The 26,257-nt window shown below is 37.5% G+C and overlaps 1 protein-coding gene across 6 annotated transcripts in view; it reads left to right on the top strand.

The window, feature by feature from the left end:
• Positions 1-26,257, top strand: part of C15H8orf34 (chromosome 15 C8orf34 homolog) — a 354,610-nt gene that overhangs the window by 78,146 nt on the left and 250,207 nt on the right. For 4 of the 6 annotated variants that reach the window (XM_044928702.2, XM_025265283.3, XM_006061193.4 and 1 more), the window contains exons 4-5: positions 13,270-13,398; positions 23,556-23,584. In XM_044928702.2, the coding sequence (XP_044784637.2) occupies positions 13,270-13,398; positions 23,556-23,584 (158 nt within the window). The remainder of the gene's footprint in view (positions 1-13,269; positions 13,399-23,555; positions 23,585-26,257) is intronic. The other 2 variants (XM_025265285.3, XM_025265284.3) reach the window with 1 other exon arrangement.

Raw genomic sequence — 26,257 nt, 5'->3', positions numbered from 1 at the left:
TAACTGGATTCTGAATTTGGAACATTTGTGAAAATAACTGAAATTAACTCCTTGAGGTTTTTTTGTTTGTTTGTTTGTTTATACAATGACACTTATACAAAGAATTGTTATCAGCCACAAAATTCTAGTGAGAATTATGTGAAGTGTTATAAACTACAAATGTTCTTTTAAAATTATTATTGTAGCTAAATTATACTACTTCACCAGGTTGGTTCATAATATTTGGTCCCAACATTTAAAAAAAGCATATAAGTTTAAAATTTAAATGTGTTGTTCACAATCATATTCCCAGTAATAATACAGTTCCTGGCTCAATGAATAGTGTTAAATGAAAAAAAAGAATAAAGGAATAAATGAAATCAATCAGTTCTCAGTCTCACATTTCTCTTTCTATCCTTGGAAATGTCTATCTATCTGTCTTCATTCTTTCCCAATGATAAATATTACTACATAACCCTAGAGCTTGCTTGGAGAAGGCACTGGCACCCCACTCCAGTACTCTTGCCTGGAAAATCCCATGGATGGAGGAGCCTGGTAGGCTGCAGTCCATGGGGTCGCTAAGAGTTGTGTCAGTTTCCCTTTTCCCTTTCATGCACTGGAGAAGGAAATGGCAACCCACTCCAGTGTTCTTGCCTGGAGAATCCCAGGGACGGGGGAGCCTGGTGGGCTGCCGTCTATGGGGTCGCACAGAGTCGGACACGACTGAAGCGACTTAGCAGCAGCAGCAGCAGCAGCAGAGCTTGCTAATTTTAAAGAGCTAAGTCCTGGATCTCAGCTCTTAGAGGACAGAATGCTGTAAGGTCCTTCATTTTACAGAGACTTTGCTATTTATGGGATGTTCTGTAGGCACAAAATGTTACTGGTGAACTGGCATTTAATATCTTTTCTGTTCAGGTACCCTACTCTTGACCTCTGGCTCCACTGGACTATTAGCTTTTTAAAGGAAAATTATTAACACAGTCTCATGCATTTTTAATAATAAACATGATATTAAGATTATAGGATTCAGAGTTATTAATTAGAAATATATTTTTTAAATATAATATGTTTAAATATAATATTTCAGGAACAAAGTATGTTCCTGAAATAATAGAATATCTTTTGAACATAGACTGGTAAGTCACAGTTGTATGTTGTAATATATGAAGCACCACTAGAAAGAAGCACGAAAAATACATAATAAGTTTATTAAAATAGGATGCCCCAATTTTTTTGATTTATTCTCCCAAAACAAAAACAAGAAAAGATGAAACAGAGAAACAAATAGCAACCTCTTATTGAAATAAGTGCAATCTCTATCCAAGCTCTACAGGCCCTTGAAATTGACTGTATTTTTTTAAATTGATTTGGAAAGGCAAAGGACCATGATTTTCTAAAGCAATCTTGAAAAATATGAACTAGCTTGGAAAATTTACCCTGACTGGCTTCAAGTCTTTTTATAAAACTGTAGTTATCAAGATAGTGTGATTTTGGAGAAAGGATGGAAAAATAGATCAATTGACCTTAATAAAAAGTTTAAAAAAAGAACCTACATATGCAGTCAAATAGTTTTTCACAAGGACATCTAAGCGGTATAGTAAGAAAGGAAACAGTCTCTTCAACATTGGATATTCATATGGAAAAATACACACGTTGATTCGTACCTTAATTCATGCTGAAAATCAATCTGAGATGGGTCATAGACCTACAGGTGGAAACAAGACCAATGAAATGTCAAAAATAAAACATACAAGTGTAACATTGTGACCTTGGAGAGCCAGAAAAGTTTTAGAGACATTCTAGTTTCCATGGCTTCATAACAAATCACTCAAAAATACATTTTTTTAGGTTAAAATAACAAAAATTAAGCATTTTAAATTGTGCAATTCACATGGCATTTAGTACATTCAAAATAGTGCTACCATAACCTCTTTCTTACCAAAACATTTCACCTCAGAAAAGGAAACTGTAACAGTCACTCAATATTTCTACCTTCCCCCAGTCCCTGGAAACTTGCTTTCTCTCTCTATGAGTTTGCCTGGTTTGATTGGCTCAGGCTGTAAAGAATTTGCCTGCAGTATGGGGACACCTGAGTTTGACCCCTGGGTCAGGAAGATCCCCTGGAGAAGGAAATGGCAACCCGCTCCAGTCTTTTTGCTTGGGAAATCCCATGGACAGAGGAGCCTGGCACAAAGAATTGGACACGACTGAGCGAGAAGGGGATGACAGAGGATGAGATGGTTGGATGGCATCACTGGCAAACTCAATGGACTTGAATTTGAGTAAACTCTGGGAATTGGTGGTGGACAGGGAAGCCTGGCGTGCTGCAGTCCATGGGGTTGCAGAGTCAGACACGACTGAGCAACTGAACTGAACTGAACTGAACTGAGTGACTAACACTTTCATCTTAATAGAATCATATGATATGTGATCTTCCTGTGATTGACTTATTTTACCTAGTGTAATATTTTCAGGTTCATTCCTATTGCAGCAGGTAATAGAACTTCATTCCTTTTTGTGGTTGAATCATATTCCATTGTATAGATAGCCTACTTTCTGTTTATTCATCCATTTATTTTAGGATATTTTGGTTGTTTCTACATTTTGCTATCATGAATAGTCCTGGTATAAACATTAACACACAAGTAGTTGTTTGAAATCATGATCCATGATTTTGAGGCTCTACCTTGAAGTGGAAATGCTGGGTCACATTGTATGTTTTAACTGGAGAGAACTGCAGTTGTATTTTATAGAGGCTGTACTATTTTACATTCCCATCAGCAATGTAAAGGTTTCTGGTTTCTCCACAGTCTCACCAACATTTGTTACTTTCTATTTATAACAAAAATATTATACCATACAAGTGGGTGTGAAGTGTTACCTCGTTTTGACTTACATTTCTATAACAACTAATGATACTGAGTGTCCTTTCATGTTCTTCTTGGCTGTATGTGTATCTTCCTTGGACTATTGAAGTCCTTTGTTCATTTTTTAAAGTAAGTGCTATTCTTTTTATCTGCAAGTAGAGTTAGTTTTATTTTTTACTTTCCAATTTTGATGCTGTTTATTTTGTCTTCTTGCCTGCTTGCTCAGGCTAGAAATTTAATAGTATTGAAGGTCAGTGATGAAAGCCAGCATCCTTTCTTGTTCCTCATATTAAGGGGAAAACTTTCATTATTTTACTAATCTACATGACATTAGCTGTGAGTTTCTTTTATTATATTGAAGAAGTTCCTTTCTACTCGTTTACTGGGAGTTTTTATTATGACAGAATATTGAATTTTGTCAAAAGCCTTTTCTCCATTAGTCAAAATGATGGTGTATTTTAAAATTCATTCTGTTAACACAATTATTGCATTGATTAATTTTCTTATGTTAAATAACTTTTATATTCATGAGATAAATCCCACTTTGTCATGATGTTTAATCTTTTTTAATGAGTTCATTTATTAGTTTTAGTTTTTATTGCATGGGAACAGCTTATAAATACTTTTTAAATATAATTTTTATTTGACATTGGAGTATAGTTTATTTACAATGTTGTATTAGTTTTAGGTGTATGGCAAAGTGATTCAGTTATACATCTACATATATCCATTCTTTTTCAGATTCTTTTCCCATATAGGTTATTACAGAATATTGAGTAGAGTTTCCTGTACTATACATTAGGTCCCTGTTGATTATCTATTTTATATGTAATAGTGTGTATATGTTAATCCCAAACTCCTAATTATCCCCCCCACCACCTTTCCCCTTTGATAACCATAAGTTTGTTTTCCAAGTCTGTGAGGCTGTTTCTATTTTATAAATAAGTTCATTCATATCATCTTTTTAGATTCCACATATGTGATATCATACTACACATGTCTTTCTCTCTCTGACTTACAGCATTTATTACGATCACGTCTAGATCCATCCATGTTGGCTGCAAATGGCATCTTTCATTCTTTTTTATGACTGTGAAATATTCCATTGTGTATACATACTATACCTTCTTTATCCATCCCTCTGTGGATGGATATTTAGGTTAACTCCATGTCTTGGCTACTGTAGTGCTGCGGTGAACACTGGAGTGCATGTATCTTTTCACATTATGATTTTCTCTGGATATATGCCCAGGAGTGGGAATGCTATATTGTGTGGCAAGTCTATTTTGAGTTTTTTAAGGAATATCCATACTCTTCTCCCTAGTGGTTTTACCAATTTACATTCCCAGCAACAGTGTAAAAGGTTTCCCTTTTCTCAAAACTGTCTCCCACATTTACTGTTTGTAGACTTTTTGATGATGGCCATTGTGACCACTGTGAGGTGATACCTCATTGTAGTTTTAATTTGCATTTCTCTAATAATTAGCAATGTCAAGCATCTTTTCATATGCTTTTTTGGCCATCCAAAAAAGCTTTTTTGGTCTTCCTTAGATCTTCTGCCCATTTGTTGATTGAGTTGTTTGTTTTTTTGATATTGTCATGAGCTGTTTGTATAGTTTGGAGATTACTCCCTTGTCAGTTGCTTCATTTGCAAATATTTTCTCCCATTCTGTGGGTTCTTGTTTCATTTCTTTATGGTTTCCTTTGCTGTGCAAAACCTTTTAAGTTGAATTAGGTCCCATTTTAAAGTTTTTGTTTTTATTTTCATTAGAATAGGAGATGCATCCAAAAAGATACTGCTGCAATTTATGTGAAAGAGTGTTCTGCCTGTTTTCCTCTAAGAGTTTTATAGTATCTGGCCTTATATTTAGGTATTTAATCCATTTTGAATTTTTTTGTGTGTTTGAGAATGTTCTAATTTCATTCTTTTACATGGAGCTCTCCAATTTTTCCAGCACCACTAATTGAAGAGACTGTCTTTTCTCCATTGTATAATACACTCTTACCTACCTTGTTGTAAATTAATTGAGCATAGGTTTACTTCTGGGCTTTCTATCTTGTTCCATTGATGTATATTTCTGTTTTTGTGCCAGTACCTTACTATTGATTACTCAGCTTCAGTGTATAATCTGCAGTCCAGGGGCCTCATTCCTCCAGCTCCATTTTTCTTTCTCAAGATTGCTTTGACTATTTTGTGTTTCCATAATCCTTTTATTATGCTGCTGAATTTGATATGTTGCAATTTTGTTGAGCATTTTTGCATCTATTTTCAGAAGAGATGCTGCTGTATTGTTTTATTATTATGTCCTTGTCTTCTGTGTCAGGGAAATGCTGGCTTTATAGAATGAGTTTATATACATTCCCTCCTTTTACATTTTTTTGGAAGTATTTGAGAAGAATTGTCAGTTCTTTAAATGTTTGGTAGAATTCACCAATGAAGCCACCTTGTCTTGTGCTTGACTTTGTTGTGAGGTTTTTGATTCTTGATTTCATGTCTTATTATAAATCTTTTGTTTATTCTTGAGTAGCTTTTGGCAGTTTGTTTCTAGGAATTTTTCCATTTCATCTAGGTTGTGTAGTTTATTGAATTAAATATTCATAACATTCTAATTCTTTTTAAAAACAGTTCTGTAAAGTCTGTAGTAATGTCTTGGTTACATTTCTGATTTTAGTAATTTGAGTCTTTTCCCTTTTTTCTTAGTGAATCTAGCTAAAGGTTTATTAATTTTTAAGCTCTTTCTTAAGATTCAACTTTTGGTTTTGTTGATTTATTTCTATTATATTTGAATCCTCTATTTCACCTGTCTCTGTTTTAATACTTATTATTTATGTCATTCTGCTAGGTTTAGTTTAGTCTTCTATTATTTTCTACTTTAAGGTATAAAGGTCAGTTATTGATATAAGATGTTTCTTGCTTTTTATTGTGGGCTTTACAATTGCAAATTCCCATCTAAGAAACCACCTTTACTGTAGTCTATACATTTTGACTTATTTTGTGACCTGACATATATATGGTCTATACTAGAGATTGTTCCACATGCACTTGGAAGAAAAATACATATGACTGTTAGTCTTTGTATTGGTCTCTATATGTCTATTAGGCCTAATTGATTCATAGTGTTGTTCAAGTGCTCTGTTTTCTTATTGATCTGTTTAGATTTTTTCTATCCATTATTGACATGGAAGTATTAGAGTTTCCAGCTATTATTGTAGAATTCTATACCCTCAGTTATATCAGTGTTTGATTCATGTATTTGGGGGCTCTGCTGCTAAATGTGTTTATGTTAAATAATTGTTCAATCTTCTTGACTGGTTGACCATTTTACCAATATGTAATATTCTTTATCTTCTTCTTTAACAAGTTTTGTCTTAAAGTCTATTTTGTCTGATATTAGCATAGCCACCCCTACTCTTTTTCATTAATGTTTTCATGGAATATCTTTCAAGCATTATTTCTTCAAATGTTCTTTCTTCTCCTTTTGGGACTACCATTATGTGTATTTTGGTACAATATACAAATTGATAAAGAAAAATCATATGACATCTCAAATAATACTTGAATTGTATTTGATAAAATTTTACAATTCTTACTTTAAAACAAAACTGATAAAGAGACTTTCAAAATAAAAGGATATTTTCTTAGCTGAAGTATTATTTGATAGAAATATTTGTGTAATAAGTATAAAAAGTTTTCTAAGTTACTATTCTTAAAAGAACAAAGACAATAATAAAAGGAAAAAAGACCGTATTAACAGTTATTAACTTTCATATGACATAAATATCATTAACATTCATTTCAGAAGATCTTTATTGCTAAAACTTATTTAAAAATATATATTGTATATTATTTAAGGCCAGTTTTGTAAGGAACACAATAACCTGTTACCCTATGCAATAGACTGTGAGCTCGAATAGAATGTTATCTCCATGAGTACAGGGAATTTTGTTACATTTATTCACACTGCTTTACTCCTAGAACCTAGGACAGTGTTTTGTGCTATACAAATGAGAGTGTAAATGAGTAAATGAAGAGAATTCAAAGGTAGCTTAGTGCAAAATATGTCCTGGTCTCATGAGATAACAGTTTAGAAGCTGTGCATTTTCAGATAACAAAAAAAAGAGCATGTTACACAATGCAAGCTAGTATAGGTACAAAGATCTGCAAGATAATATTATGATTTTAATTTTCAATTTTGAATTATCACAACTAAAGGAAAATAAGACAAACAGAGTTCACTGAAGTTTTTCTATGTCCTTTAAGCATTTCTACTGTTTACCTGATGAAGTGGTGATTTCTAATAGAATGGTTGAGGATGGTCAGTGGAGTCTTGGCAGAAGGGGCCAGAAATACATTTGTCTATCAATTCCCTATGCATGATAGTGTATACCGATTCTCTTATAGCCATTTCAAATTTGTGATCCAGAAGAGAAAATTGAGGTAGGTGGGAAACAGTGGAAACAGTGTCAGACTTTATTTTTTGGGGCTCCAAAATCACTGCATAGGGTGATTGCAGCCATGAAATTAAAAGACGCTTACTCCTTGGAAGGAAAGTTATGACCAAGCTAGATAGCATATTCAAAAGCAGAGACATTACCTTGCCAACAAAGGTCCGTCTAGTCAAGGCTATGGTTTTTCCAGTAGTCATGTATGGATGTGAGAGTTGGACTGTGAAGAAAGCTGAGCACTGAAGAATTGATGTTTTTGAACTGTGGTGTTGGAGAAGACTCTTGCGAGTCTCTTGGACTGCAAGGAAATCCAACCAGTCCATTCTAAAGGAGATCAACCCTGGGTGTTCTTTGGAAGGAATGATGCTAAAGCTGAAACGCTAGTACTTTGGCCACCTCATGTGAAGAGTTGACTCATTGGAAAAGACTCTGATGCTGGGAGGGATTGGGGGCAGGAGGAGAAGGGGACGAGAGAGGATGAGATGGCTGGATGACATCACCGACTTGGTGGACGTGAGTCTGAGTGAACTCTGGGAGTTGGTGATGGACAGGGAGGCCTGGCGTGCTACAATTCATGGGGTCACAAAGAGTCGGACACGACTGAGTGACTGAACTGACTGACTGACATTAACTTCAGTTAAAACCAGAAACTAGAACCAGTTCTCAGTATTTTTATTTATGCTTTTGTATTTGGCAGAGATTTTTCATTTTTTTAATTTTTCATTTAGCACAGCATATGCAAAGAGGAATAGATGTATATTTGTTAAAATTTTAGGAAAATAATGAAAAGACTGTACATCTGTGTAGAAAACACAAATTGCATAGATACAAGAGAATTAATGTGGCAATGCAATGTCTGAAAAATCATTGTATGGAAATGCAGATGGCAAAAGACATGAAATAATAAATTCACTATAATCAACTTTAGGTATATTATAACTATAGTACTGGGAAATTTCATGACATATTATAAATGAAGGTAAAGTACTTGGGAGGAACTTTTAAGAAAGAATACTAGCATTTATTAAATTTTTAGAAAACAGAGTTAAAAGATCTAAATAATTAAAATTATTTTGGTTCAAAAGAAATGGATAAATAATATATCAAAAGTCATTTGGAGGAAATAGTAAATTTATTATTTGACCCACAGATGGAAACTATTGGTGGAGATATCAGGATTTAATTAATTCTGATTTGATTAATGTTGTTCAAAATGCTGCTGCTAAATTGCTTTAGTTGTGTCCGACTCTGTGCGACCCCATAGACGGCAGCCCACCAGGCTCCCCCGTCCGTGGGATTCTCCAGGCAAGAACATTGGAGTGGGTTGCCATTTCCTTCTCCAATGCATGAAAGTGAAAAGTGAAAGTGAAGGCGCTCAGTCGTGTCCGACTCTTAGCGACCCCATGGACTGCAGCCTACCAGGCTCCTCCATCCCTGGGATTTTCCAGGCAAGAGTACTGGAGTGGGGTGCCATTGCCTTCTCCGAGGGCAATGCTTACTAGGCCCTGCTTAGTATACAGTAGGCTGTTTGTGAAGTAGTGACCTCTTTATGAATGAGTGGAGCATGACCATTAATAAGGTGCTGTGGATGGGTTCCTGCTGTGCTCTGGGGATGTGTTTTATCTCGGTGATAATTACTGGCTATCCCTAATCTCAGATTATTTCACCTCATATGGATCATATTAATATTCTGTTGTTTATACCATTCTATTGTTATCCATTTCTCCTGAGGACATTTTTTAGACAATATAGTTAAACTGTAGCCCTGCGTTTTAGTACTAAGTATTACCTAAGCAAGGTTTTTAATTCATCAGAAAGCTTTAGAGATTCTCACCTGGAGTCTGTAAACTGGGCTGATGACTCCCAAATGACTTTCCATTAGTTATCAAAACATCCGAAATCATCCAGTGCAGTTGATTAGACCATGATTATCCTGTGGCCTTCCTTGTCCTAGATTTGGATCCCATGATAAATTGAATATCACATATGTAGCACATTGTCACAAGCTACAGAAATATAGAAAGAACTTTGTCTTAGTTTCTCTTGAAAGTTCCTGAGGGAGAGAGCTTGGATGTCATATCATTTCTCTACAGGGCTGCATATAACCTCCCCAAACTCCATGGCCTTAAACAACAAATTATAGTTTCTCAGGGTTCAGCAAATTGGCTGCACAGTTCTGCTGGTCTCATCTGAGTTTGCCCACCAGGGCATTCAGGTGGTGTTCTACAAAGTCTGCTGGGGTGGGCAGCGGGGCATGTCTCATGATTATCTGGGGAGGTTGATTGGGACTGATTTTTTTAAAAAAAGACTATGTTCTTATTTTTTTTGAAGATATCTTGATAGGATATGGTAATTTTCAGAAAAGTTAGATAATATAATGATGCAGATTAGAGAAATTACTTTTAAAAAGGCTAACAAAAGTACCAGTAAGTGTTTTGAAGGATCTGGTACAAGTACAGTTTTCTCTGCCTCCTCTTCTGAATTTCTCTTCCCTGTGCCTGAGCTTGTCCTCTGGGGGTATTACCTGTGGGGTAATAGGTGTATGCTTGAAGGTGTGTTCTAGAACCATTGATCACAATCGCTGCATCCCCTCTCCATTGCTTGAAAACTGGGGTGCTGATGTTAGCTAACATCTCCATCCCAGAGTCCCTTAAACAAAGAAACACAGAGGAGGCAGATGCATTATTTTAGTTTAAATGTATTTAAATTATAGAAGTAATTACTTCTTTAATTTAAATCAGTCTTTAAATATTGCTTATAATGATAATGAAAAAAAAAATAATACGAACATGTAGAAAGATAGATTCTCTCCCATCAGCCATCTCCAATTCTACTCCCTTGGAAATAGTTTGTATCTTTTCACAGCCTTTGAAGTGATTTACATTCTTTTACATTCTTTTCTTTGTATAAACTAACGTTAAATATGTGGGAGTTGATTTGCTTTATGAAACTGGCTTTAAAATGTACACATTCCTAAGCAACTTGTTTATATTGTTTTAAAATGTATTATGGACATATCTCCATGCAAATGAACTTAGGTCTATGTTATACATTTTCATAAGTACATACCTACCTGTACCATAGTATGAATATGCCATAATTTATTTATTTCCCTGTGAAGTACATTTAGTTTTATAGATTATTTACAGAGTTTTACAACCACAAACTCTTTGGTGAAATAAACAATTATCATGCACTTTCTGATAAAATAATCCTCTTTGTACATATATACATAACTATGAGTGTTTTCATTTATGTTTTATAATTTATCAGAAATAATAAGATTGCTGAATCAGAGTGTCAGTATATGTTCTATTATAATAAATATTTCTGAATTACTTCTAAAAAGGTGGCCGAAAAAATTTTTTCAGTAGGTTGAGAGTATTTTTCCTATAGCCTTACCATGTAAATATTTTTAAATTATTTTATTTTTATCAAACATAGACATATATGGTATAAAGAGCAAATTAATACCATAAGGCAAGTGTCCTTCTTTTCTTCCTGTTCTGCTTCTAATGTGGACCCACTTTTAACTCTTAGATGTTTCTTTTGGTACGCAGATCTATATATCTAAACATAGAAGATACTTGCATAGTTCTCTTTTATCTTTTAAATTTGAAGCATCATCTCTTTACCTCTTTCTAAGACACTGAGCTTTATTCCCAAGGCCCATCACATTCTCACAGTACAGGCAGGCAGATATTTCAAATGTTGGTTGATGTAGACTCTGCACTGATATTTTTATGATTGTGTTCATTATCCTTTTTCATAGTAGAATCATAAGAAAGCCAACTTTTATTTTGTTTCTAGAATCAATAATTGGCTTGTTTTCTGCTTGCTTTGCTTTCTCTGTACCCATCACTAATGCTTCACCAAAATGTGCCTTAAAATATTAACACTCTCAATAACTAAAACACGTGTTCTTCTATCTTACTTTAATTTATATTTTATACTTTATTTCATTTAAAAAGTCTTAGAGACTTCTCTCCTGTAGTCCTTTGTTCTCTTGCTCCAGTCTTAACTCCTTAGTTACCATTCTTTTTCTCAGCTGTCTTCTGAGACCATCCTTTACTGTTATCCTGAGGCTTACATTTTCCTTCTTCTTATGGAGGATTATCTGTTTCCTGAATCTCAACTCTGTCCAGTTTGGGCTTTACTTGCTTATTTTGGTGGAGCACCTCCAACTAGGAACTTTCTGAGAGTGCTTGCCAGGTACATTTTCTGAGTCCTTACAAGTATCTTGACTGACTCCTTGTGCTGTGTGCCAAGTCGCTTCAGTGGTGTCTAATTCTTTGCGGTCTTAGGGACTGTAGCCCGCTGGGCTCCTCTGTCCATGGGATTCTCCAGGCAAGAATACCAGAGTGGGTTGCCATGCCCTCCTCCAGGGGATTTCCTGACCCAGGGATCGAACTCTCATCTTCTATGTCTCCTGCATTGCCAGGTGGGTTCTTTACCACTAGCACCACCTGGGAAACCCGATTGACCCTTAAAGTGTAAAGTGAAGTCGTTCAGTTGTGTCCGACTCTTTGTGACCTCATGGACTGTAGCCTACCAGGCTCCTCCATCCATGAGATTCTCCAGGCAAGAATACTGGAGTGGGTTGCTATTTCCTTCTCCAGGGGATCTTTCCAACTCAGGGATCGAATCCAGGTTTCCCACATTGTGGGCAGACGCTTTACCCTCTGAGCCACCAGGGAATCCCATTTTAGTTGGGTATAAAATTCTAAGTTAAAAAAATAAATAAAATTCTAAGTTAGAAGTAATCTTCAGTTAAAATTTTGAAGGAACTTCTCCTGTGTCTTCTGGGGCCAAGCATTGCTGCTGAGAAATCAGATGACAATTTCATTTGCTATTTTTGTCTCTGAAAGCTTTTAAAGATGTTTTCTTTATTACCACTGTTGTAAAATTTTGTGATAATGTGCCTTGAATTATGGGCTTCCCTGGTAGCTCAGCTGGTAAAGAATCCACCTGCAATTCAGGAGACAATGGTTCAATTCCTGGGTCGGGAAGATCCCCTGGAGAAGGGATAGGCTACCCACTCTACTATTCTTGGGCTTCCCTGGTGGCTCAGATGGTAAAGAATCTGCCTGCAGTGTGGGAGACCTCAGTTTGATCCCTGGGTTGGGAAGATCCCTGGAGAAGGTAAAGGTTATCCACTTCAGTATTCTTGCCTAGAGAATTTCATGGCCTGGTGGGCTACAGTCCATGGAGTCACAAAGAGTCAGACATGACTGAGTGACTAAGCACAGCACAGCCTTGCATTATACTGGACATTTAATGGATCCTTCTAATCTGGAAGGCAATTATGGTTTTCTATTCTTATTATTTTGGTATTGGTCCTCCTTGATTGATACTTTAACGTTTAAATGGTACGAAATGTCCACTTTTTTGACAACTTTATCTTCAAGGCCTAGGTTTCAGTTTTCTCTATCTTGTTAAATCCACTTATCACTTATCAGTTCATTTTGCATCTTCCTTAAAAAATGTATTGTCTTCTCTGTTTAATCAATTCTTTGACAAAAGAAAAATACCATAATATAATTTTAGTGAGAATTTGAGGGAAAGTGAAGGTAAAAGTATTCAGTCTTGTTTTATCAGAAGACAGCAAGCATGTCTTAAAATCATTTAACAAATTGCTCATGAAGAAGGTAGCAGTTATTTTTTAAGCTGTTGAAACAACATACACTTTGCTTGTGTTTTTCCCTAATTTATATGAATTACTAGTGTTAAATCAGTACCTGAATTTTCTTTTTTCTATAAACACTGTCACACTTCCTTTACACTTCCTTGTTTAGTTAAAACATTTCTTAAAATCCAGCCTCATAACTTCCCTTCTGTTTGCTCACAAAGGAACTATTTCCAAAAACCATTTTTATTCTGTGCACTGATCTTGAGACAGTCTTTCACATAATGATGAATAGTAAGTTTTTATCATTCTGTAGCATGCTTATGAAGTAATCATTTTTTTTAAACATAGTGCCAAGGTCAGTAGATCATCCTAAGTGGAACTGGCGGACTAAACCAGAAAGCCGTGATTTTGATGAATTGAACCACATCCTTCAAGAGAGCAAGAAACTGGGAAAAGCCCTTGAGAATCTCTCTCGAAGTAAGTTCATTTACTTGATTGTAATTGGAATTCCTAACCAATATTAAAGTAGAAACATTCATTACCATTACCAATAACCTACTTCCAACATCCTCATTATAATTCCATGAGAGGCTGCAGAGTTCTAGAGCATGAGATTGGATATGAGGACCGATCATGTGTGTTACATGGATTCACGGGAAGACAGGTTATATAGAGCAGAAAGAGCTATAAACCCCTCCCCACAATGACTGTTTGATTCCAGTCTCCCTCCAAGGCCTCTGTTCATTACCCAGGTCAACTGTACACCTAATGGCATCTTATTCATTCTTCTCTTTTGAACCCTGTTATGTGTCATCCCAGTTAATGCACAAACCTGTTGCTTCCATGAGTTTTTGATGTCTCTAAACTTCTTAATAATGACTGGGCCAGACTCTTCTCAGAATCCTCTCAGAACCTAGCAATATACCTTTTTATAAAAGCAGTGATCTGTAATCCAAGGGCCTGAGTTAGAAGTTTAGCCTTCTATGAGGTTAATAACCTTAGATAAGTCATTAACCTATCATTAAACCTGTATGAGCCTTGGTCCTCTCATCTCCAGATCAGGAAGACATGGTTCCGTCTCCTTCTTCTGATGGGTGGGAATGTTTAAAATGATATATTTCAGATAGACAAATATTTGATTTGATCAATGCATTCTATATATAAAGTATAGTATATACATAAAATATATATTTATATGTAAATATATATATGTATACACTTGCAGTTTTTGTAGTGAGTTCAAAGTATTTTTGTCTTTCTCTGGTTCTTAAATATCTTTCAATTTTAAAAATTAGGCATCTCTGGAAACAATGCTATAGTTACACTAACATTTTCTTTTGGTGTGATAGCATATTAAAGATTTATATTAGAATACTAGTAAATTCTAGTAGATTATGTTTTAAGATCAGTCTGTTTTTTAAATAGCAGTGTTACTAGTTTCTTGATATTTTTCTAAGTTAAAAATTTCCCTTAGTATATTTTGGGAGCATTGTTTCTATAAATATCTATGTGTTTATATATTGTGCTATACTATAATTATGTATTTATATACTATATTTTATTGTTTTATGTTTTTTAGAGAGATTTAGCTTTTTCATACTTCTTAATTTATAATTCACTAGCACCACTAGATTTTTTATTTAACCTTTGTGTACTTTGTGTAATAAGCCTGTCTCAATGTTAACTTGGCTTCTGATAGATTCTCATAATTTTGCCATTAGTAGGAACTCTTTGGTTAAGATTCAAGAAAATCCTGTTTTGGTCTAGGTTTACTTTTGGACCAAATAATAATAAAATGAGTTTTCAGCTAATTATTATGTTCATGAAAAGAACCTTATCTATTAATATGTCAGAGGCTTTAGTGTGTGTCTGTATGTGTATATGTGTGTGTGTGTGTGTGTGTATATATATATATATATATATATGTATATATATATATGCTTTTGGTGTCGCTTGATCATTATAAAGGGGCTCTGTTTTTTGTAGCAGTAATGGTGATATTTATGTGGGGTAAGGGAGCAGTTGTTCACACAGGGTGAGGTTGCTTATTTCTCTGGGTAAGTTTCTGAGTTTCTGTGATTTTTGCTATCTGAGATTTAATATTAACTTCTTGTCTTAGGTCCAACATGTGTCTAACTACTCGGTTATCAGTTCTGAGATGATCATTGTAAATTAGTAGAAATATCCCCGGTGGCTCAGTGGTAAAGAGTATGCCTGCAGTGCAGACGATGAAGGAGTTGTAGGTTTGATCCCTGGGTCAGGACGATCCCTTGGGGAAGGAAATGGCAACTCACTCCAGTATTGTTGCCTGGGAAACTCCATGGACTGAGGAGCCTAGTGGGTTACAGTCTGAGGAGCTGCAGAGAGTTGGACATGAGGGAGCACGCATGAGCACAATGTTTATTTAGTGATCTCACTGCCCAGAATTGAACTACTTAATCTCAAACTGTTCATCCATCTTCCTGAAGCTAGATGTCAGTTCATTCCTGTTTGATCTTGTTTGACTTTTATAATAGACTTTGACTTGATAACTCTTTCTCTAAAATAGTGGTGACTTTATTAACCATTGTTTTATTTAATAGGAAGACTTAGGGAATGGAATCTTTCCTCCAGTTATGGTCAGAAGGAATGTTCATTGTCTTATTATTGTGAACTGTTTTCCTGTACCACAGGAAAGATTGGAAGTTTTTAGTGAATGCCTGATTTTCATACAGTCTCTGATAGAATTCTCTCTGGCAAGGCTGGTCTTTGCTTTATTCTAGTTTTACTTCCTAAAAGATAATACATTATTTAAAGTATTTGTTACTAGTAGAGATTGACAGCAAAAAATCATTTATATCCCTCAGAATGGTAGAATTATCTCATCTCTACAGCTGTCAGCATATACAGACTTAAATGCATCCCCCTCCTTCCTTCTCTCTCTCTCTTTCAAATAATAACAGGAAAGATTTGAAATTCTCTCCAGTTTGCAAATAGGAATTGTGTATCAGTAGCAACTGTACCATGCTCTTTTTCTGGCTTTTTGCAAACCTCTCAGCGTAATGCTTTATCTTACAGTCAGACATGACCTGTGACCCTCTTCATGCTGTGTTCCTTACCTCAAGGTAGATATGTTAGAATAGTTTCAGTGGCCTGGAATGCTACCAAGTATTAGCTTCATGACCTTGGGAATAAACCTTTCTGTGTTTCTCTCACCTTTACTGTAAAGTTGGAATAATCATGGTACTATTTCTGAAGGTTTTATGAAAATCACATGAGATGTTGTGTCTAAAGTGTTTAATAGCATGCCTGGTATGAAATAACTACCAAGTAAACATTAGATATAACTGCCAATTAAACATTATATAGGGGGCTTTCCTGGTAGCTAAGCTGGTAAAGAATTCGCCTACAATGCAGGAGACCCTGGTTTGATTCCTGGGTCAGGAAGATTCCCCTGGAGAAGGGATAGGCTACTTACTCCAGTAATCTTGGGCTTCCCTGGTGGCTCAGCCAGTAAAGAATCTGCCTGCAATGTGGGAGACCTGGGTTTGATTCCTGGGTTGGGAAGATCCCATGGAGGAGAGCATGGCAACCCACTCCAGTATTCTTGCCTGGAAAATTCCATGGACAGAGGAGCCTGGTAGGCTATGGTCTATGGGATCGCAAAGAGTTGAACATGACTGACTGATTAAGCACAGCACACACAGCATAAACATTAGATATAATATTCCATTTCTATTATTGTATAACAAATTACCAGAAACTTAGTAGCTTTAAAAAGTACAAATTTATTATCTTACTATTTTTGTGTTTCGAGTGCAGGTTAGTTGGGTCCTCTGCTCAGGGTCTGGGCAAGCTGAAATTAAGGTGCTGGTTGGGGCTGGGGTTACTCCTGGGCTTGGGTCTTCTAAGCTCATACACATTGTTGGTCAAATTCAGTGCTTGCTCTTGCAACACTGAGACCCCTTTTTTTCTCATTGGCTATTGGCCAGGAGTGTTCTTAGCTCATTCCCAGGTCCTTGTCTTGTGGTCTCCTCCTCTCACAACAACAACAATGGACTATTTCTTCCTTGAGGCTACTGGGGAGCATCTGTCTGAAGCTTTGCCTTCTTTTAAAGGGCTCATCTGATTAGGTCAGGACCACCAGGATTTACTTCTGATTTACTCAGTCTGCTGTTTAGTAACCAAGCCAAGAGAGAGATACCCTTTCATCTTCAGTGGTTCCACCATGCAGACTCAAAGGGAAAAGACTGCCCAGGAGTATATCTTGGGAGCCGTCCTAGATTTCTGCCTGCCACAGATATTATTAGTGTTATTACTATTTATCCCTGATAGTCAATAACATACTTCAGCTGAGGCCTGCCAAACAGAAATGTAACATGAACCACACATGGGATTTTATATGTTCAAAATAGACACATTACAAAAAAGCAAAAAAGAAACCTGTAAAATTAATTTTAATACAATATTAACCTGCCGCTGCTGCTGCTGCTAAGTCGCTTCAGTCGTGTCTGACTCTGTGCGGCCTCATAGACGGCAGCCCACCAGGCTTCCCTGTCCCTGGGATTCTCCAGGCAAGAACACTGGAGTGGGTTGCCATTTCCTTCTCCAATGCATAAAAGTGAAAAGTGAAAGTGAAGTCGCTCAGTTGTGTCTGACTCTTAGTGACCTCATGGACTGCAGTCTACCAGGCTCCTCCGTCCATGGGATTTTCCAGGCAAGAGTACTGGAGTGGGGTGCCATCACCTTCTCCACAATATTAACCTACTATATCTAAATTATTATCATTTAATGTATATTTCATCTAAAAATTATTACTGAGGTTGTTTTTTATTGTTTTCTTTCATACTGAGTCTTCAAAAGTCTGTTGTGAATTTTATTCTACAGCACCCCTCGGCATGGACGAGCCACATTTCAAATGTTCATTAGCCATCTGATGAGTAGCTCCCATGATGAACACCACAGCTCTAACTGACATTAAAACAAACACACACAACCTCCTCCCGAGGTTGAGTTCCCTCAGACGACATCAGAATTCCTTCTTCCTCTTTCATCCAAGTTTTCAAAAAGAATAGTTAATGTGCATCTTCTCTGCCTGCTCAGGTTCCTCTCACTCCTCAGTATAGTTATATTATCGGACCTGTCATTCCACTCAGACTTTTCTCACTATGGTCACCACCAATTGAATCCAAATTGTCAAATTCAGTGGACACTCTTTCTCATTTTCAAAAATTGCTTTGGTCGTTTTAACACCACTGATGACTGTCTGTCTTCAAACCCTTGATGTTTTAGTTTCTGGGACCTGGCCCTCATTTGATGGTCTTTGGATGCTCTACCCGTCATTTCTTATAGGTTTCATTCTCATACGCCTCTTTCTTTCCTGCTGCTATAGATGTTTTTCATCCTCGGCTTCTGTTCTTTCAAATGTTCTCTGTGTCTAGCCTTCTCCTCCCTCACAGATTTCATTATCACCCCTACATAGCTAACTCAAATGAGTGTATTTCCCATCCAGACTGTTTATGATTTTATACAAGGTCGTGGTATCCCACTGCCATGTCAAACTCAGTTTATCTAAGTAGATCATACTTCCTTTACCATTACTTTTCTTTGTTTGCTTTATCTTAGCCAGTGACACCTACCTACTGGTTCAGCCAAACTGGACTCATCTTTCTCCCTAATCTTTTTTTTTTTTTTTTAAGATTTTTTTGATGTGAACCATTTTTAAAGTCTTTGAGTTAGTTACAATATTGCTTCTATTTTATGTTTTGTTTTTTTGGCCATGAGGCATGTAAGGATCTTAACTCTTTGACCAGGGATCTAACCCACACCCCATGCGTTAGAAGGCAGAGTGTTTTTAAAATGTTTATTATTTATTTTTGGCTGCACTGGGTCTTTGTTGCTATGCACGGGCTTTCTTGAGTTTCGGTGAGCGGGGGCTGCTCTTCATTGCCGTAAGTGGACTTCTCAGTGTTGCAGAGCACAGCCTGTAGGCACGTGGGCTCAGTATTTGCTGCTCAGGGGCTTATTGCTCTGCGACATGTGGGATCTTCCTGGACCAGGGATTGAATTCATGTCCCCTGCATTCTTGGGCAGATTCTTAACCACTGGACCACCAGGGAAGTCCCTCTCCCTAACTGTTTAATAATTAATTCCCAAGTCTTGAGATTTCCCTGCTCTCTTGGGGGGCATCCCAGGTGGCGCTAGTGGTAAAGAACCTGCCTGCCATGCAGGTTCATAAGTGCAGGAGACATAAGAGACCTGGTTCAATCCCTGGGTCGGGAAGATGCCCTGGAGAAGGAAATAGCAACCCACTCCAGTATTCTTGCCTGAAAAATCCTGTGGACAGAGGAGCTTGGCAGGCTACAGTCCACAGGGTCGCACATAGTTGGATACAACTGAATCGACTTAGCATGCACGCACTCTCTCTAGGGCGTGATTCTCTTCTCTGCCCCTACTAGTACCCTGTAATTCACACCCAACATCACTGATCAGACCATTGGTTTATCCATTTACATGTTGCATTTTTATTTCATTTCATTCCTGCTCCATGACAAGAAAAAACCAAGTGTAGTCCTTACCTGAATTGAGCCTGTGGCTGAAGGGCTTGCTATAACTTTATGTTACGGGAGTCTCATGGCCAACATCTCTTTTATACTTAATACCATGTAAGTCTTCAGTCATTGCACAGAGTGTGCCTGGTACTGGGGAAGACTCTTGAGAGTCCCTTGGAAAGCAAGGAGATCAAACCAGTCAATCCTAAAGGAAATCAACCCTAAATACTCTTTGGAAGGACTGACGCTGAAGCAGACGCTGAAACGTTAATACTTTGGCCACCTGATGCAAACAGCTGACTTATTGGAAAAGACCCTGATGCTGGGAAGGATTGAAGGCAGGAGGTGAAGGGGTCAACAGAGGATGAGATGGTTGGATGGCATCACAGATTCAGTGGACATGAACTTGAGCAAACTCAGTGAGAAGGCGAGGGACAGGGAAGCCTGGCATGCTGCAGTCCATGGGGTTGCAAAGAGCTGGACACGACTTGCTACTGAACAACAACAGAGTGTGACGGGAATACAGACTATCCTACCCTGTTATTCTCCCATCTTTAGCACATGATCCAAGGGTCCTGCAAGCAGACAGAGACAATAGAGGATTACAGGGGTGGTTTCTAATGTTTCCAAGTGGAAGTGCATGAATGACATCACCTACATTCTACAACTGACTGCAAAGGAGGCTGGGGAATGTAGTCCAGTTTGTGAGCCCAGGAGAATTGGAAATAGTCTGAGGCATGAATAACCGGTCCTGTCTACACTCTTGTTTCTCAGTTCCTCCAAACAGCCCTTACTGCAGTCAGTGGGCTGTATCTACGTGAAAACCTGATACCACTTGTTGCAGACATTCAGTGGCTCCTTAAAACCTCATAGGAAACTCCCTGGTGCTCCAGTGGTTAAGACTTCACCTTCTAATGCAGAGGATGAGAATTCAATCCCTGATCGGGGAGCTAAGATCTTACATGTCTCTTGGCCATAAAACCAAAACATGAAACAGAAGCAATGTTGTAACAAATTCAATAAAACCTTTAAATATGGTCCACATCAAAAAAAATTCTTTATGAAAAAAAAAAAAAACAAACCTCATAGAAGGTTCTCCATGCTCTGACCCTTAGTCACGTGTCTGGTATCATCTCTCATGACTCATCATCAGGCCACACTTATGCACCAGTAACAGGGGAATTTTTCGCACTCATGATGTTCTTCCCTTTCTCATATTTGCTTATGCTGTGCCTGTGCCCTGACATCTCACTCCTACTTGCTCCAGGCTAATTTCTACTCCTCTCTTCAGTCTCAGCTCAAATGCCCTTGATGATTTATTGCTGCTGTCTTTCTTGAGACTGGGTTTTGTCCCCCTCTTTCTGTGCTTCTATTGTTTTCTCTGTGCACACTTACATGCTGTGATCTACTTTCAGAGATCGCTGGACTCTGCACTGTGTGGAGGCAGGGGAACCAGAACTTGGACTCCCCAGGATGTAGTACAGTGATTAGCACATAACTTAGTCGTAAGAATTTATGCTTTCAAATTGTGGTGCTGGAAAAGATGTTTGAGCATCCCTTGAATTGCAAGGAGATCAAATCCGTCAATCCTAAAATAAATCAACCCTGAATATTCACTGGAAGGACTGATGCTGAAGCTGAAGCTCCAATACTTTGGCCACCTGATGGGAAGAGCTGACTCATTGGAAAAGACCCTGATGCTGATGGCAGGAGGAGAAGGCGGGGTGACAGAGGATGAGATGGTTGGATGGCATCACTGACTCAGTGGACATGAGTTTGAGCAAACTCTGAGATAGTGACGGGCAGGGAAGCTGGGCATGCTGCAGTTCATGGGGTCGCAAAGAGTCAGACATGACTTACCGACTGAACGAGACAGAAATCTATTAAAGGATTACGCCAACAGTGAGTGAGCCCAAAGCTTTTCTGAGTCTAATCTGTCTGAAGGGAGGCAGTGATAGGATGGGTATCTTTAGTCCATTTAGACACTAATCTGCAGTTTGCAGTTGAGGTGAAACACTGGCTGAAGCTTTTCCAGGGAAAAAAGTCCAGCTGTTGGGAGAACAGAGGGCTGATATTTTATGCTCTGTGACTGATAATAGCCGTCCGGAATCAATTGAGAAAAAACAACAACAACAACAAAAGAACTTTTTTAGTGCATCAGTCATGAACATCCTGCAAAAGTCTCTTCTGACAAACAGCCTGAGGAGTTAGAGGGTAACAGCCTCTGAGTAAAAACGGAAGCAGATAACATGGCAGTTGTTTTGTTCATTTATTTATCTAGTCTTCAGACATTTATGTGGGAGTGTGAGGTGAACAGTCTTTGCATGGTACAGATATGGGAATCATTAGTATATAGAGAAAAAGAGCCCACCCATCCACCCGGCACATACATCATCAACCTTTAAGATACAGGTAGAAAAGTGATCTACTTGAGAACACTGAAAAGGTGTTTTCAGAGAGATGAGATGAAAATCAAGATAGAATGTTTTAGAAAAATCAAGGATGGAAAGTACTTCAGAAAATCTAACTGTCTGAAGTGGCAGATAAGTTGGTTAAAAAAAAAAAAAAAAGGATAGGAAACATATTCATTGTGTGTAGCCATGTCCAAGCTATGTTTCATTGTTTACTGCCATGAGAATTTTAATAGGAAAAGTTGGAAATTAAGTATCTTTTATTAGAGAAAGAAAAATGGATAAAGAAATCATGACACATTCATACAATGGTATACTTTATTTTTTTAAACTCTTTAAAAGAATTTGTTTATTTTAATGGTCTACTTTATACTCTTTAAAAATGATACTGTAGAAAATATTTACTAATATAAAAATGTTTTATACACAAAACAGATAACAAAATAGTGTGTGTACTTCTAATTTTGTTTTATATGTGCATAGAGCAGCATAAAGCCTTAGTATGTATACTTATATATGCTGATAAAATTATTTGAAAGAATTCACAAGAAGCTTTTATCATTCTTTGTCATTAACATGTCTTCATAGCAACCTTTTTCTTCATCTTCGTTTTCCACTGGTAAAATTTCTTGGCCCTGCAAAAGCTCCTGATAACTGCTAAAATGGAGAGTGGTCAGAGGATGCAGGGACTAGCTCTTGAGTGAGGCTTAGGTTCTGTGTGACATGCATTTTGATAATACAAGGCCCGTGAGGCCTTTTGACTTACTTGCCAGTTCTTGGCTACACTCTAGGTAGGTGAAGTATTACTGCTGTCTATATAAATAATGGATTCATAAGTCTGAGGTGTGAAAAAACATTTTTAAGATCAACTGGTAACTTTCTAAAAAAATGAGTGAATAAACTCTTTTTGCAGGGCCAAGGCAAGGGGAAGAGTACCCTTGGCATTTCAGGAAAGGACTTACTACCCACCCCCCCAAAGAAGAAGATCTTTGTGAAAGAGACAAAGGAGAGTAGAAAATGCAGGGCTGCATTTCAAGAGACTGGAGTTAACAGAGTCTGTCATCACAGAGAAATAAGGGCTAAAACTTTTATGTTACTAACTTAGAACAATTTTGGAAGAATAATAGAGACAAAAATTGGACTAAGGAGTGTGTGTATAGAAGGGGAGCTTGTGAGGAGGAATCTTGATCCATTGGCCCCAAGAAGCTGTTGATCTCAGGGAACATGGAACACAATTCTTTAAGTTCCCCTGTCTGTGTCCTCATCTGGAAAATAAGGGAATTAAAATACATGAACTTCAAGCCTCTTTCTGCCTTAAATTTTTACTACTCTAGGAATCTGAATCAGTTCTTAACAAAGGACACTGTTGTAACAAGCTAAGCGGCACTTGATTGTCATTACCACGTAAAGACAATTTCTCTGCAGTCGTCTTTGCAGGTTTGTTCTGCATTTAACAAGCAGTATGGTGCTTGTTTCTTGTTGCATCATTTCCATTGTTCCAGCAGCTGTTATAGTTGTCTTAAATTCCTAATTTGTTTTCATCAGTAGAAAGAAAGTACACATTATTTTGAAGTACCCTTAACAAGAAAAAAATAGAATGGAAAATGTATTAGTTCTACAAATAGAACTTTTGTTTTTAAGACTGGGTTATTAAGGATTACTTCTAAAACTTTTTGTCTCTCTTGATTCCCAGGTATTGCAATTTCAGATGAGCTCGATAAGGTACGTTGAACTATCCATCTAGTGAGAATAAAATATAGAACTTACATTTTAATCCAATGTCTAAATGAAAGGGTTTCTGAAACATAAAGTGTTTAAATTTAATTTATTTGGATGCTAACATTTGCAAACTTTCAAAGTTATATGCTTTTATGAAAGTTATTGCATGAAATATATGATATCACCTATTCTTCTGAGTTGAGAGTTTTAGAATTTAGTTAGAGAAAACTGAATCACTGTAGTCACTGAATTACTATACTAATAATGAAAACTAATATTATTTAAACTGTTGGGATTCTGCCCGTGTCCATATGATGATGACGACAAGACACATACTTTTGTAGAACTACCTTTCGGAAACCTTACTAAGATTTTTTTTTTTATAATTCCAAGATGCCAAGGGAATATCCCCCTTGCACTGGGGTGATAGTTGTGAAGGTGGTGAAAAGTGATGTGACTCGGAATATATTTTAACAGTAGTGTCAATGGAACTTGTTAGTAGTTCAGTTGTAGAAGAAATCAGTCAATGGTGAGTCCTAGGTTTGGGAGATGAGCAAGTAGGTAAATTTTGGTGCCATTTAGCAAAATTGGAACACCTGGGGAAACAGCAAATTTTGTAGGTTGAGATAGCATCAAGATTTCTCTTTTGGATTCTTTAGTTTGTCTATGGAACATATTTATATGAGTTGTTGCTCATGAGGGAGGTTTAATTTGAAGTTATGCATTTAGGCATCATTGAAATAGAAGTTCTCATTTTTTTAAATCTCAGAACCCCTTTCAGTTCAGTCGCTCAGTTGCGTCCGACTCTTTGCGACCCCATGAATCGCAGCACGCCAGGCCTCTCTGTCCATCACCAACTACCAGAGTTTACTGAAACTCATGTCCATCGAGTTGGTGATGCCATCCAGCCATCTCATCCTCTGTCGTACCCTTCTCCTCCTGCCCCCAATCCCTCCCAGCATCAGGGTCTTTTTCAATGAGTCAACTCTTCGCATTAGGTGGCCAAAGTATTGGAGTTTCAGCCTCAGCATCAGTCCTTCCAGTGAACACCCATGACTGGTCTCCTTTAGGATGGACTGACTGGATCTCCTTGCAGTCCAAGGGACTCTCAAGAGTCTTCTCCAATACCACAGTTCAAAGCATCAATTTTTCAGCACTCAGCTTTCTTCACAGTCCAACTCTCACATCCATACATGACCAGTGGAAAAACCATAGCCTTGTCTAGACGGATCTTTGTTGGCAAAGTAATATCTCTGCTTTTTAATATGCTGTCTAGGTTGGTCATAACTTTCCTTCCAAGGACCAAGCGTCTTTGAGTTTCATGGCTGCAATCACCATCTGCAGTGATTTTGGAGCCCCCAAAAATAAAGTCTGCCATTGTTTCCACTGTTTCCCCATCTATTTGCCATGAAGTGATAAGACCAGATGCCATGATCTTTGTTTTCTGAATGTTGAGCTTTAACCCAACTTTTTCACTCTCGTCTTTCACTTTCATCAGGAGGCCTTTTAGTTCCTCTTCACTTTCTTCCATAAGGATGGTGTCATCTGCATGTCTGAGATTATTGATATTTCTCCCAGCAATCTTGATTCCAGCTTGTGCTTCTTCCAGCCCAGGGTTTCTCATGATGTACTCTGCATATAAGTTAAATAAGCAGGGTGACAATATACAGCCTTGACATACTGCTTTTCCTATTTGGAACCAGTCTGTTCCATGTCCAGTTCTAACTGTTGCTTCCTGACCTGCATATAGGTTTCTCAAGAGGCAGGTCAGGTGATCTGGTATTCCCATCTCTTTCAGAATTTCCACAGTTTATTGTGATCCACACAGTCAAAGGGTTTGGCATAGTCAATAAAGCAGAAATAGATGTTTTTCTGAAACTCTCTTGCTTTTTTGATGATCCAATAGATGTTTGCAATTTGATCTCTGGTTCCTCTGCCTTTTCTAAAACCAGCTTGAACATCAGGGAGTTCACGGTTCACGTGTTGCTGAAGCCTGGCTTGAAGAATTTTGAGCATTACTTTAATAGTGTGTGAGATAAGGGCAATTGTGCGGTAGTTTGAGCATTCTTTGGCATTGCCTTTCTTTGGGATTGGAATGAAAACTGACTTTTTCCAGTCCTGTGGCCACTGCTGAGTTTTCCAAATTTGTTGACATATTGAGTGCAGCACTTTCACAGCATCATCTTTCAGGATTTGAAATAGCTCAACTGGAATGCCATCACCTCCACTAGCTTTGTTCGTAGTGATGCTTTCTAAGGCCCACTTGACTTCACATTCCAGGATGTCTGGCTCTAGGTGAGTGATCACACCATTGTGATTATCTGGGTCATGAAGTTCTTTTTTGTACAGTTCTTCTGTGTATTCTTGCCACCTCTTCTTAATATCTTCTGCTTCTGTTAGGTCCATACCATGTCTGTCCTTTATCGAACCCATCTTTGCATGAAATGTTCCCTTGGTATCTCTAATTTTCTTGAAGAGATCTCTAGTCTTTCCCATTGTGTTGGTTTCCTCTATTTCTTTGTATTGATCGCTGAGGAAGGCTTTCTTATCTCTTCTTGCTATTCTTTGGAGCTCTGCATTCAGATGTTTTTAGCTTTCCTTTCTCTTTTGCTTTTCACTTCTCTTCTTTTCACAGCTATTTGTAAGGCCTCCTCAGACAACCAGTTTGCTTTTTTG

This window comes from Bubalus bubalis, chromosome 15, assembly GCF_019923935.1.
Source record: "Bubalus bubalis isolate 160015118507 breed Murrah chromosome 15, NDDB_SH_1, whole genome shotgun sequence".
Classification (NCBI taxonomy): Eukaryota; Metazoa; Chordata; class Mammalia; order Artiodactyla; family Bovidae; genus Bubalus; species Bubalus bubalis.
Note: the sequence above shows the minus strand (reverse complement) of the source record. Positions and strands in the feature narration are given on the sequence as shown.